The 13,199-nt window shown below is 49.6% G+C and overlaps 1 protein-coding gene across 2 annotated transcripts in view; it reads left to right on the top strand.

Moving 5' to 3' along the window:
- PKD1 (polycystin 1, transient receptor potential channel interacting) overlaps nt 1–13,199 on the top strand; it is a 97,811-nt gene that overhangs the window by 51,088 nt on the left and 33,524 nt on the right. The window contains exons 8-16 of one of the 2 annotated variants that reach the window (XM_054842787.1): nt 456–568; nt 650–776; nt 1,697–1,974; nt 2,462–3,196; nt 4,282–4,413; nt 6,053–6,228; nt 6,660–6,793; nt 7,372–10,994; nt 11,993–12,142. In XM_054842787.1, coding sequence (XP_054698762.1) covers nt 456–568; nt 650–776; nt 1,697–1,974; nt 2,462–3,196; nt 4,282–4,413; nt 6,053–6,228; nt 6,660–6,793; nt 7,372–10,994; nt 11,993–12,142 — 5,468 coding nt within the window. The remainder of the gene's footprint in view (nt 1–455; nt 569–649; nt 777–1,696; nt 1,975–2,461; nt 3,197–4,281; nt 4,414–6,052; nt 6,229–6,659; nt 6,794–7,371; nt 10,995–11,992; nt 12,143–13,199) is intronic. The other variant, XM_054842788.1, reaches the window with a different exon arrangement.

A 13,199-nucleotide genomic window follows, 5' to 3' on the forward strand; every position in this document is an offset into this window, starting at 1 on the left:
TCAGTCCCCAGAGCCTGACCTGGCTGTGAATGAGCCAGAGGTGTTTGCCGCTGGTGGAAACCAGCTGGTCCTGGCCACGTTAACCATGAAGTCCAGAGGGACAGGGAAGGTAGGGAGTGCACCTCGTGCTCAGAAATTCAAAGCAAATCATGAGGTGTTGGAAGGGAGAAGTATTTGCGGAGTTCCTAGAAGTCAAAATTGCTGAGAATTGCAAATGCAAACATTACTTGTGCAGGATGAGAAAGAAATCAAAACACCTATAAGAAGAAGAAGAAGGAAGTACAGGATTACAGCAGCTCCTCCTTCAGTAAAGCTGGAGTTACAGATTCCTGAGTGGTCTGGGCCCTGCTACAGCTCTGCTGTGTGGTGTCAGCAAGCGTGAGCAGGGTGGGGGCAACAGCTACAGGCCTTGCTGGGTCTCATGAGCTTTGTTCAAATATTTCCTTTGTAAACAGGAGTTCTCCTAAATGCCGAAAACTTCTTTGTGGGAGACCCTGTGTTTGACACACATGAGGCTGTGAAAAATGTGACAGAAGAAGTGCTGTCAGCTCCATGGCAAGCTGTGGAGGTAAGAAGGGTTTGCTCATCCTGCTGCTGCGGAGGGAGCCCAGGGAGATGCCAGCAGGTGAGAGCCTTGTTTGTTTTGCAGGTGATGGTGTTCCCTGAGCTGGCATTCAGGCATGAGGGATATTTGACTGCCCTGGAGTTCGTGACGCAGGAACTGCATCAACCCGTTCAAGTGAGGTTCCAGGTGCATAGACCGATAGATGGAGAAGGTGAGGTATCTCCTCTCAACACTTGTGGTATTGTTAGAGCTGACACCATCAGGACCGTGTCACACTGAGTGTGTGTGGCCTTCTTGCGGCCCCTCTGTCTTCAAAGCAGAAGCTTGCAAGCCTTAAAGGCTCAGAGATTAGGTTCTATTTTTTGAGGAGACTCAAGTGCAAAATCTGCAGGCATGGTTGGACAGCCTGAGGTTGCCTTGGAGAAGTGGTTGTCCTAGAGAAATTAATAGAGGGAGAAACCTGTCTTGATGTGCAAAGAAAATGTGAGTGTAAGGACCGTGTAGAAGCGAATCAATCTTCTGAGTTATATTTTATACTTTGGGAAGACATGACATGTCAAATGGGAATGTCTTCTGGTCCATTTGGCCCCACAGGTTAACAAGGAAGAACATTTTCCTGAGCCGATTTCTTCCTCATGGCTGAGATAATCTAATAAGCCTTTTATTCCTTGTACAACAGCTCAATAGTCACAGTTTTGGCAACAATTAATTTTGCAGCAGAACTTTTGCTATAGCCATAGAGTTGGCTGGTTACAAAAGGATGTTTTTTGACACTGAAAAGCTGATACTTTGACATGGAAACATTAACTTAAGAAAAGTTGCTTAATGTGTTTGCAATGTCAAAGCCAGCTCTGCTTTTACTTGGACTTGCTTTCGCTTGAACATAGATCTCTTTTAGATTGCAAATTGATGCATTCTCACTGGAAAAGAGACTAACTTTGTTTTTAACAATCTTCGTGCCTTTGTGAAACTTTCCTGTAAAACAGGACACTTGTCTTACGTAGTACCAGGGTGCGTTGCAGTTGCAGCTTTTACTGAGCGGAGAAAAATGGTGAATTTGGAGTGAAGAAGTGCACTAGAAGTGTTACTTGTCAGAATGGTGATCTTTGCTTTCTCTTTCACTTCTTCCAGACGACCAGGAGGGAAAAAATGCTACCGACCCATTCCACGCTGCTCAGGATGACAGGAACCGGACTCTACTTGAATGTCCTCCTGGTTTCCAGTGGTGTCATTTAACTAATTTGTGCTCGTCACTAAACAACTGCTGCAACGCGACCGAGTGTGCCAACAGTTCTCTTGCCAGCAGCCCTACCCCAGTTTCCCTTCAGCACGATGAAAGCCAGCTCAGCTATGAACTCATCAAGGAATTTCTCTTTACAATACCAGCTGGCCCTTCTTCCCAGTATCTGGTCAGTGTTTATTAGCTGCTGTAACCAGTGAGTAGGTGGGGCAGTTTTCTCTTGAGTGCTTTGGGTAAATAAAGAATTGTTCCCAATTTGCAGATGGAGATACTGAAGTCCATTCAAATGAAGTTACTTGCTCAGTGCCACACATGCCACCACTTTCTATCTTCCCCGCTCTAAGCTATGGACTCCCTGCAGTAACCTGTTGCAACAGCACAGTTGGTCAAAAGTCCGTGCAGATTTCCTGGGCTATTCCCAGTGCATTTATGCAGTGGAGATAGAGCATAAAACTGACTTCTGGGTTAGCACATTTGATTCAAAGCAGCCAAGGAGAGCGGAGTGGTGAAATATCTCCCCATGCCCTGTTTGGATCTGTGGCTTTTCTGCTGGTTTCCACTTGGCAGTAAATCCAGCTGTCTTGCCCAGGCAAGAGTTGGGTGCTGAGTGCTCTTAAGTTGAGACATTAATCCAAAAATGTCTCCTCTCTCTGCAGGTCACATTCAGAAAAGAAAGTATTTTTGTGAGTGCCAAGGATATCTTCAGTCTCCAGCACAATGCAGGCCTGGGCTTACTCCTCCAGTGCCAGCCAAGTACCACGTCCCCTTACAGAACCAACTCTTCCGAGTGGGCACTTGGCTTGTCCGACAGCTCCATCAGTGCCACCTGGATCAACAACACTGTTTGCCCTCTCCGAGTTCGCTATGCCGAGGAGCAGCTGGTCCCGGTGATCAGCCCCCACAACGCAGGGCTGGAGCATCCAGGTCGCTACACGGTCAGAGCCAGCGTGGACAACGGGGTCTTCAGTGCCAATCTGTCCTGCAGTTTCTGGGTGGCTTCCTGGGTGTCAGGCCTGCGTGTCATCCACCCCGCTCCTCAAGGCAGCAAGGTCTACCTACCATCCAACCACACCACCCTGGTCGTCAAACTCTCCTCAGGGGTGAATGCGACAGCTAGCTGGCTGGGAGACAACCACACTTTCCCCTTCGAGGGGTCCTGCCCAGCGGCTGTTGCACCGCTGACGGCAGACTGTACCAGGGAGACCAACGACACCTGGTTTGCTGTGGTCAGCCTGAGTGGCCTCAGGGAGGGGGTGAGCACCCACGTGCTTGTTGCGGAGAACGCTGTGAGCTCCCAGAACATCACCGTCACAGTGAAAGTGGAGGAGCCCATCCGTGGGCTGCGGGCCACCCCTGACCCTGAGAGCAGAGTCCTGCTAAATACACGAGTGGTGAGTGATTGCTGCTCCTTTTAATTCATCGGTAGCGTTTTTAGCCTTTACCACTAACGGCGTGTGTTTGGCTCACGAGGAGGGCTGGGGCTCGGCTCCACACTGATCGGGTGTAGCATTGCTTGCTGCTAAGCGCTGGCTGCCAGGCCATGCAGACAGTGCTGCTGCAGACACAGGCATGTGGCAGAAAGCGCTGGTGCTCTCCAGCAGGAAGGCAGCTCAGCTGTACATTCACTTTAAATCCCTCAGAGGTAAGGCAGCACCTCCTGTGAGGGGGATACTGGCTTTCCAGTTCCACAGAAAACCAGAGGCATTATGAAAGGCCAGTATTTACCTTCTTTTGACTCGTCAAGTTATTCCTTTAGTTGTTTAGATTTGCTCTACTAAATCCTTCCATCAGCTGGCTGAAGCTATAAAAGCGTTTCATCCATCCATCAAAGTCTTGGAGTTACTCTGGTGTTTGCAGTCTTTTTTTTTTCCTCAAACCCCCTGTCCCCAGAGCTACAGCCGAGCCCTAGGAACCTGTTCAGTAACTGCCCATCGGTACCTGTGAAATGCTCTGTTCGATCTCTGGCTGCTTATGGCAGAACCCTGTGCCTGCAATGCCTGTTGGTCTCATCCTTCCTGGCTACCGTGGTCTGTAGGAGTGAGGAGGGAGCCTACCCTGTCCAGTGCAGGTCAACCATTTTAGCCTCTGGGCCTGGCACCGTCAATGGAAGAGGGTCAGAGACTCAGCTTATGGGTGTAGCTAAAGCTGAGTTGTTTCTGCAAAGATATTGGAAAGTTTTTTAGCTATCAAGAAGGAGACCTGATCACAAGAGCACTAGGGTGTGTGGGAGCAGGCAGTATGGGTTCTGCTCCCTGCTCTGCTGTTGATTTATGGAGTCAGGGTCTGCATTTATCTATCAACAACAAAGCCACAGATGATTTTTCACCTCTGTGTCATGCTCTGAGGGCGCTGTCTTCAGGTGTGTGATGCATCCCAGTCTGACTCTGCTCCCTCTCCAGTTCAGCTGGAGATCTCCTGGGAAGTGCTGTGCATGCTTTTCTCTTGCACTAGTGTAAAATGTTCTCATGCCTTTCAGAGCTACATCCCTGTGATGGAAGCTGGGTCAGATGTGACTTTCCGATGGACAGTAGATGATAAGCCATCTTTCACTTTTTACAATGTTGTCTTCAACGTTATCTACCAAAGCCCAGCTGTGTACAAGCTTTCGGTAAGCCAAGGCCTTTCCCATGATACCATTTCAATCCTGGGTTTCCATCTCATCCCACAAACTAAGCGGGAAAAGCAGCAGGGAGAGGAGAAGGCAGAGTTGAGTTGAGGAGATTTTCACTGTGCTCCTAACAAGCTCATCTGCTGTTTCTCACTGACCTGCCCTTGCAAATGCAAATAGTAAGTTTCTTCCTGTTCTTCCATTGCAGCTGACTTTGCTGTCGTCCTTGTCTTTGCTTTCTCCTCTTTTCTCCATATTCTCCTCTCTGTTCATGGAGTGTCTGTCCTTACTCAGCTCCAGCAGGAATGAGGCAGGGAGCCCCACTAGCAGGGTGCTGGCCACTGCTTTGGCAGGCAGGAGATGTGGATTCAGAACCAGGCAGAGGCAGAATGTAGACGTAAGACTTTCATAGGCAGGAGGGAGCTTCTGCCACAAGCTCTTCTGGTCTCTGTCTTGGTCTCTTTCTATTGGTGCAGACTAGAACGCTGGATTTTGCCGTGACCCCAGAAGAAAGATAGAGCAGAGAGTCTGGTCAGAGGAAGGTATCTGTTGTGGAACAGGAGTTCGTCTCTGGCCAGAACATCTTTCTGTATCATGCCCCCATGTACTGCCATGCAGAGTCCTGGTCTGGCTCCAAGCTGCTTGATCCATTTGCAGGGTAACTGCTGGCTTCCTGAAGAGACACCAGCCCAAGCTCTGAGGACACGCTAGCGCTAATTTGCTTGGTGCAGCACTATGCTGAGTAGCACTAATTTGCTGGGTGAAGCACTGTGCTGATGAGCCTGGATTGCTTTCACTTACAGAGCCGACAAGGTGGCATTAGTCTGGAGTTGACTGGGTTCAGTGATCCACAGAAGCCTAGACACAAACTTCTTATATCTTTTGGGGTGGGAGGTCTCTATTCAACTGGGTTTGAAGGATCCCTTCTGTCAGCAGCTCAGCTCTTCTGCAGGTGAGGAGGCGGCAAGATGCTTTATCATTAGGTGCCATGTCAGTATAACATGCCTAGGTAATCTTGAGGATCTTGCTCTACTTCTGTCATGTCCCTTCAGTCTCTTGGCTCTCTTTCCCTCCTCTGCCCAACTTTGCTTTCCCTCTCTGTGCCCACTACACCCGGGGTGCTGGAGCTGCACTTGGCGTGCTTGGTTTTTGAGTCTCTCCCATCCCCACTCTCTGTGCTTAGAGCCACTCATCTGCCACTGTCCTAAGGGAACTGGGTGGCTGTTTCCTCCTTGGTGGCAGCAAGTGCCTGGGGCTCTGCAGCTGGAGATAGTGTGTGGGACACATGGAGCAGGCAAAAGGGCAACTGGCAAGTTCAGAGGAGTCTCAGGATGAGAAGCTCTTCTCCTTGCCCTCTTGCTGTAGAACCAGTCCTTCCTTGGACTGACTTGAGTGGTGGAAATGCGGTGGTTCCAGCAAGAGGTGGCTTCGCCAGGTAGGTGACTTTCCGCTCTATGCTGCTTTCCAGTGCTGTTCAGGCTATTGCCCCTGCCTCCCTGTTCCACAGGTGACTCTTCTCTGACCTAACGTGCTTGCCTGCCCGGGGAGACCTCTTCAGTAAAGTGAAGCCCCACTCTCAGGAGAGGGCAGCACGGCAAGGTGAACCCAAATGCATTCTTTATCCCACTGTCCTTCCCAGCTCACCGCCTCCAACCACGTCAGTAACTTTACGGTCAATTACAATGTCACGGTGGAGATGATGAATAAGATGAAGAACCTGACTGTGTTGGGTGTTCTGCCGGTCCTCCCTCAGAACAGCACCGTGGAGCTTACAGCAAGAGTTCAGGTTGATTCAGCTGTGGATGCTATGTTCCTGTGAGTCCTTTGCAAGTTGCCCGAACTTAGGCTCTTACTGTGCATAGCTTACCAGTCTTGCCTGCACTATTTCTCTTCCCAGGGCCATTTCTCAGCTGCTGTCTAGTTAATTTGAAATCCCTGTGAGTGTGGTTCAGTCACACTGGCTGGGACCTATAGTTCAGGCTGAAATACTTTTCTTTTAAAGGATTGCAACATTGCTTTAATATTGGGATCCTCCTCTTCTTACCAGTGCTGTACTCCTCTCACAGTGACAATTCTGCACCGTTGGGCGGAGCTGCTGCTTTGATGCTTAGCATTATGCTTCCTATGTTTTTTCTGGAAACCCCAGCCTTGAGCCTGAAAGACAACCCTAGGCCAGGCCAGGATTCCTCTGGGATTTCCAGGATTCTCCTGTTCTGCAGTGTAACATGGTTTGCATGTTTCTCCAGGTGGGATTTTGGAGATGGGGTCCAGGAGACATACCTGTTCAAACCTCCCTACAACAAGTCTTTCCTTGTTCCTGATCCCAGTGTCCATGAGGTTGTAATTGAGCACAATGTTTCACACGTCTATCAAGACCCAGGTATGCTCAGGACAGTTCTTTGGGTAAGAAGGGGCTCAGGCATTTTTGTTGTGAGGGAGCTACAAGGCACTTTGCAATAATACAATGGCTTGAAAGTCATTACCTCATTCCTGAGCAAACAGCCAGAGTGACTGGAAGTCTCCAGCCATTGCCATCCTCTATAACTCTGTTTCTAGGACAAGCTTGTCCACGCTGTAAGAAGCAGGGCCGCCACACACAGTCCTCTTTTTGGGCAGCAGATAGATGAGTGGTAGGAGAGCTCCATGCTGATGGGATGGAGGGTGGGGAGCACTACGGTGGGGAGCAGGAAGGGGGTCTGTGTGTGAACGGAAAGAACATCACTACTCTGTGTTTGTCAAACTGGCTTCTTACTTGGTGTTTGGTCCTCACATGCATGGCCTGGCTGTAATTCCTGCTTGTTCTGGACCAGAGCAGGGAAGCCCAGCGTGTGCACAATGTGGGAGCAGAGTATGTCCCTGCAGTCCCCCAGCATGCTCCCCACACTGCTGCAGCACTGTGGAAGCTGTTGCACAAGCATGTCCTCATGACTGGTCTTTCTCTGCTCTCTTCCAATGCAGGTGAATATGCCCTGGTGGTTCTCGTGTCAAACCAGTTTGAGAACCTCACCCACTTGACCCCAGTTCACATCCACAGTTATCTGATTGATGTGAAGATGGAAGTAGAGGAGAATGTTTTAGTTGTGAACCGTTCGGTCACCTTCAGAGCCAATCCTCTGCCATCTCCTTACGGCGTGGTGTACACCTGGGACTTCGGGGACGGGTCCTCACTGTTCACAGAGAGCCAGTCTACGGTGACATACAGCTACCCCAGAAGAGGGGTGTACAACATCACCGTGACAGCGAACAATACCATAAGCAGTGTGGAGACCGTTGAGTGTTACCAAGTGTTTGAAGAGATAACTGGGCTCTGTGTTTCCACAGATGAGGCAGCAGAGCTGGGAGCGTCTGTGACCCTTAATGCTTCAGTGCAGTCGGGGGACAGTATCACCTGGATATTCGATATGGGGGACGGGACGGTGCTGAGGAGTCAGGTGCCAGTGGTAGAGCATGTGTACATAAAGGACATCAACTGCACTGTGAACGTGACAGCTGTGAATCCTGTGAACTCTGTCTCCCAGACTGTGCCTGTTCGGGTATTTGTCCTGGAAGTACTCAAAATAGAGCCTACTTCTTGCATCCTTGAGCACCCGGATGTGCAGCTCACTGCGTATGTGACGGGGAATCCTGATGAATACGTCTTCGATTGGACCTTTGGAGATGGCTCGTCCAATGTCACAATCAGTGGGGACCCTGTGGTGACTCACAACTTCACCCGAAGTGGGACATTCCCCCTCTCCCTGACTCTCTCAAGCAGATTTAACAAGGCTCACTATTTCACCAGCGTCTGTGTGGAGCCAGAGATAGTCAATGTCACCCTTCTCCCTTCCAAGCAGTTTGTGAGGCTTGGTGAAGAGAGCAGCTTCCAGGTCAGTGCCGTGCCTCTCTACCAGTACCGCTACCGCTGGGATTTCGGGAACAATGAGTCCACTAGATCGAGTGGGACTGAAGTGACCTACACCTACAAGAACACAGGGGTCTTCCTGGTCACGGTGACCGTCTCCAACAATGTCTCTTTCAACAATGACACAGCGTTTGTGGAAGTCCAGGAACCAGTTGGGGTAGCAAAGATTGAATATAACGGGACAAGTGTTTTGGAGTTGAACCAGATCTACCTGTTCTCTGCCAGCATGAATGGAACCAAAGTGAGTTACTGTTGGGACTTTGGAGATGGCACTACCCAGCCTGGGCAAATCGCTACCCACTCCTACAACAACACGGGCCATTACACTATTAGTGTGATGGGCCGGAACGATGTGAGCTTTAATGAGACCATCATCGATGTCACAGTGAAACGTCGGCTCCATGGGCTGACCATCAATGCCAGCAGGACAGTGGTGCCATTAAATGGTTCGGTGAGTTTTGTAGCCACGCTTGTAGCTGGCAGTGCCATCCGCTACTCGTGGATCCTCTGTGACCGGTGCACTCCTATCCAAGGCTCCTCCACAATTTCCTACACTTTCCGGTCCGTGGGCACATTCAATGTAATTGTGACAGCAGAGAACAAGATCAGCTCGTTGCAGGACAGCATCTATGTCTACGTCCTGGAGCAGATTGAAGGCCTGCAGGTGGCTAGCAATGACCTGGTTGAGGACATCTATTTCCCAACTAACAAAACTCTCCATTTGCAGGCAGTGGTGAGAGAGGGAACAAACATCTCTTACAGCTGGGTAGCCCAAAGGGATGGCAATGCTGTGCAGACCTTCACTGGGAAAACTTTCTCCTTGAGCATCCTAGAAGCTGGAAACTACACTGTCTATCTGAAAGCCACTAATATGCTGGGATGTGCAACCGCTAACAGGACGCTGGAGTTCATTGAAAGCATTGGTCTTTTAAAGCCTTATGCCTTCCCCAACCCAGTTGCTGTTAATGTCTCTGTTAACATAAGTACCACCATAACCAGTGGCACTGGCATCACATATGTTTGGTACCTAGAGGATGGCTTCTCTCCTGTAACCTCTGAACCCTTTATTATATACTCCTTCCAAAGCCCTGGAGTGATAGACGTTGTCATTGGAGCAGAAAATAAGCTGGATTCAACCAATGCAACAATTTATATCTGTGTAGAGGAGGTCATAGAGGGGCTGAGTATAGGGACTGCAGAACTGGACTGTAGATATGTCTCATCAGGCTCCACGGTGGTCTTTGAGGGGGAGCTGCAGAAAGGGACTGAAGTGACGTGGCTTTGGGAGGTGCCGAACGGCACATTGACTGGCCAGTCCGTGGCAGTCCCGTTCCCCACGGCAGGGTTTTATACAGTCTATCTGAATGCATCGAATGACATCAGCTGGGCTCTGGCCAGCAGGAACATCTCAGTGCTGGACAGGATTCAAGGACTGGAAGTTCTTGCCAGCAAGAAGGTAGTGGAGCCAGGCGAACAGGTCACTTTTGTGATCAGGATGTTGTCAGGTACCTCTGTGAGTTATTTGGTGAGCATAAGTGGGGACTACTCTGTGGTGCTCAACGGGTCCAAGTACACACATGAGTTCACCAAGAGTGGCGATTATTTGGTGACCGTGACAGTGCAGAACCAAATCAGCATTGCACATGCCCAGGTGCTTATCTCTGTCCTGGAGGCCATCCGTGATGTCAGGCTCCTGAACTGCTGTGAGGAAGGCATACCCACGGGCATGGAGAAGACCTTCAGTGCCCAGGTGGGGAGCGGTTCCCGTGTGTCATTCTCCTGGCAATTCTCCCTGTGGAAAGAGCAAGGCCAATCCGTGGTCACTGTGGCAGGAGAGAGTGTTTCCTACACTCCAGAAGCTGCAGGGCTGCTTGAGATTCAGCTCATTGCCTTCAATGACTTGGGAAATGTCAATATCACCAGAACCATCCAGGTCCAGGACCCAATAGTCCAAGTCTCTCTCACTGCCTCCAATGCCTTTGTCAACAGGACAGCACTATTTGAAGCAGCAGTGGTGCCCAGCAGCAGGAGTGTTGAGTTCTTGTGGACTTTTGGGGATGGCTCTTCCACTCAAATGACCAGGGTTGCAGTAGCCAACTACTCTTACCTGAGCCCTGGAGATTACCTGGTGGAGGTGAATGCCACCAATCTCATCAGCTTCTTCATAGCCCACCTCACTGTCACTGTCAAAGTCCTGGAGTGTGAGGAGCCAGAGGTGGAGTTAGCCTTGCCCCCTCAAGTAGTCATGAAGCGGTCCCAGAGGAACTACCTAGAGGCACAGATTGACCTCCGAGGATGTGTCAAATACCAGACAGAGCACCTGTGGGAGATCTACCGAGCACCCAGCTGCATGAACTTGGATGACTCCAGCAGGATCCGTCTGCCAAACGTTGACATGAACAGGCCCCAGCTAGTTATACCGAAGCTTGCCCTGGAAGTTGGGAACTATTGCTTCATCTTTATTGTCTCCTTCGGAGATACCCCACTGTCCAAAAGCATCTTTGCCAATGTAACTGTGATACCAAGTAAGCTGGTCCCAATCATTGATGGGGGGTCATACCGTGTATGGTCCAACACTCAGGACTTAATCTTGGATGGGGAGAAATCCTACGACCCAAACTTGGATGATGGTGAACAGACTCCGTTGTTATACGATTGGTCTTGCACATTCTCCTCCAAGGTAAGAGCAGTTTTGCACAGCCAGAGAGGGTGGTCATTTGGGACCTCCAGCTGCACATCAGCTCCACTGTGAACACATGTCTGGGTTGAAATGGTGTTGAGGGAAGCTTTTGTGAGCATCTTTAACAAAGCTGCTCCAGAAGGAGGACTGCAAAGTTTCCCAATTCCCAGCTCAGGCTGATGGTACAAAAATTGCTGTGAAGAGTTGTGCAGTGTCGCCTGCTGCAGTCGGGTGCTGTGCAGTGTCCCTGTGCACGGCAGAAGTGTTGGCTCTGGAAGCTGAGGCAGTCGCATTGCTGCTTCCCTTGTACTTGGCCTCTGGTTCACAGTTTCAGTGTAGCTGCTTCCAGAACCTGAAGGAATTACAGAGCTGCTGATTGCAGTCTGGGGGGCTGAGGGCTCTGGTCCTCTCCCATTAACGGTTAAATGTCTCTAATTTCAGCAGGGGCCAAAATCAGACTTCAGAGGAGTCAAGCGACCACAAGTCATGGTCACTATGGTCACAAGCAGGTCACTGTCCTCACACGTTGAAGTGATAAAAGGGCAAAAACTGCCCTTCAAATTCTTATGGGAGTTCCACCTCAGGAGCATTTGCTGACTGAATGTGGGATTCTTTTGCTTGTAAAAAGTCGTTGTTTTCTATCTTTATCTCAAAATAGAAAGATGTGTAGTGTGCATGAATTAGACTTTTGAGTTTAATGTGAGCTTTTTATGTTGCTTGGCAATGTTTATAAGCTATTTAATGAAGAATTAATTGCTATAAAATAAGAATCTGAAGCTCTGAAATACAGGAGTATTACAAGTACTGCTTACTAACCTGAAGAATAGGATAATGTGCTTTATTGTCCACACACCACCCCGTTTCTCCCACCCCAGTGGTGGCATTGCACGGTACGATCTGTAGCAGGGACCTTGTGTGGACCTGAATGTTTTGGCTGTGGACTAACCCGATGTGCACCCATACCAAGGAGGGTTTGAAAGTTCTTTTCTCCTTGCAAGCAGAGCTCGGCTGCAGGGTGCTCTCTGAATTTCAGTGCCAAGGAAGGAATTGTCACAATTTCCAAAGCTGTATTAGAAGCAGATGTGGAGTATACGTTCGACCTCACCGTCAGGAAGGAGGGTATGAGCCCCGAGGCAACAAATCAAACCGTACGTACCACAGACGACTGTCGCTTTCTGTCCTTGTGTGCCTGTTGCTGGACGCAGCTCGGCCTTTTTTCTAAGGAGGTTTCTAGAGAAGAGTGCTGCTGGCTCAGGACCGTGCCCAGCCAGGGGTGATCCCCACGCTGCGTCCCCGGGCCCCATCCGAGAGCCAGAGCCAGTTCAGCAGGAGGTGTGGAAGTACTGCTACCTACCTGCACCAGCCTGCAAGGGAAAGTGGGGGAAGCAGATTTCAGGGCATCACTGGGCTCCGTAACTGATTCCATCCAGGTCATTGGCAGGAACAGACACTGGTATTTCCATGATATATTCATCTTATGCTGCCCTAGGCAGTACTTATTGCTTGTCTTGCCAAGTGCTTTTAGCTTCTTCCTTCCTTTAGACCTTGCGTTAGTCCCTTTCCGTGCAGATGCTGCGTTAGTGACCCAGCCCTGGACGGTACTGGCCACCGTTCGTGGAACTGAGAGTCTGCAACCGTAGATCTGCCGTAGGAGGACAGCAAAAGGGCCCGTGGTCGGTAGCTCTTCCACCAGAGTGAGCAGTCCCAGGCTCTTCCCGTGTCACAGCACCAGGCTCTTCCCCGATTTTTGCCCAGAGCTAGCTTCCTAAGAGCTGGTACTTAATTTTAGTGTCAACAGGTCCTGTCTTCTCTGTTTCTGAATTTTTTTAAGAGAGGATTTGTTTTAAGTGCATGTTGTTTATGTCAAATTAAGCCTAATGCTGAATGCGTCTGCAGTCGGACAGCAGTTATGGTTTATGTCAGAAACATTCATCGTGGTGCATTTGGCAATTAGAGATATAGTTATTCTGAAAGTGGAAACTCTTACTGCCTGGGTTTTAAACCAAAGCTGGAGGATAAAAAGAAAAAAATTAAATTGATAGTCTTTCAAGGACATTCCGTACTATCTGGTTTCCGTGCGTGAGCACAAAACAGTGATTCCAGTGTCGCAGGAAATTTGCAAATACTGTAGGAACGAATGAAGCTTCAACACACTCCGGCTTAGTGCTGTGGAATATTTATCCTCTTTTAAAAGTCTGCCATATT

Source organism: Grus americana, chromosome 15, assembly GCF_028858705.1.
Source record: "Grus americana isolate bGruAme1 chromosome 15, bGruAme1.mat, whole genome shotgun sequence".
In the NCBI taxonomy this organism is placed as follows: domain Eukaryota; kingdom Metazoa; phylum Chordata; class Aves; order Gruiformes; family Gruidae; genus Grus; species Grus americana.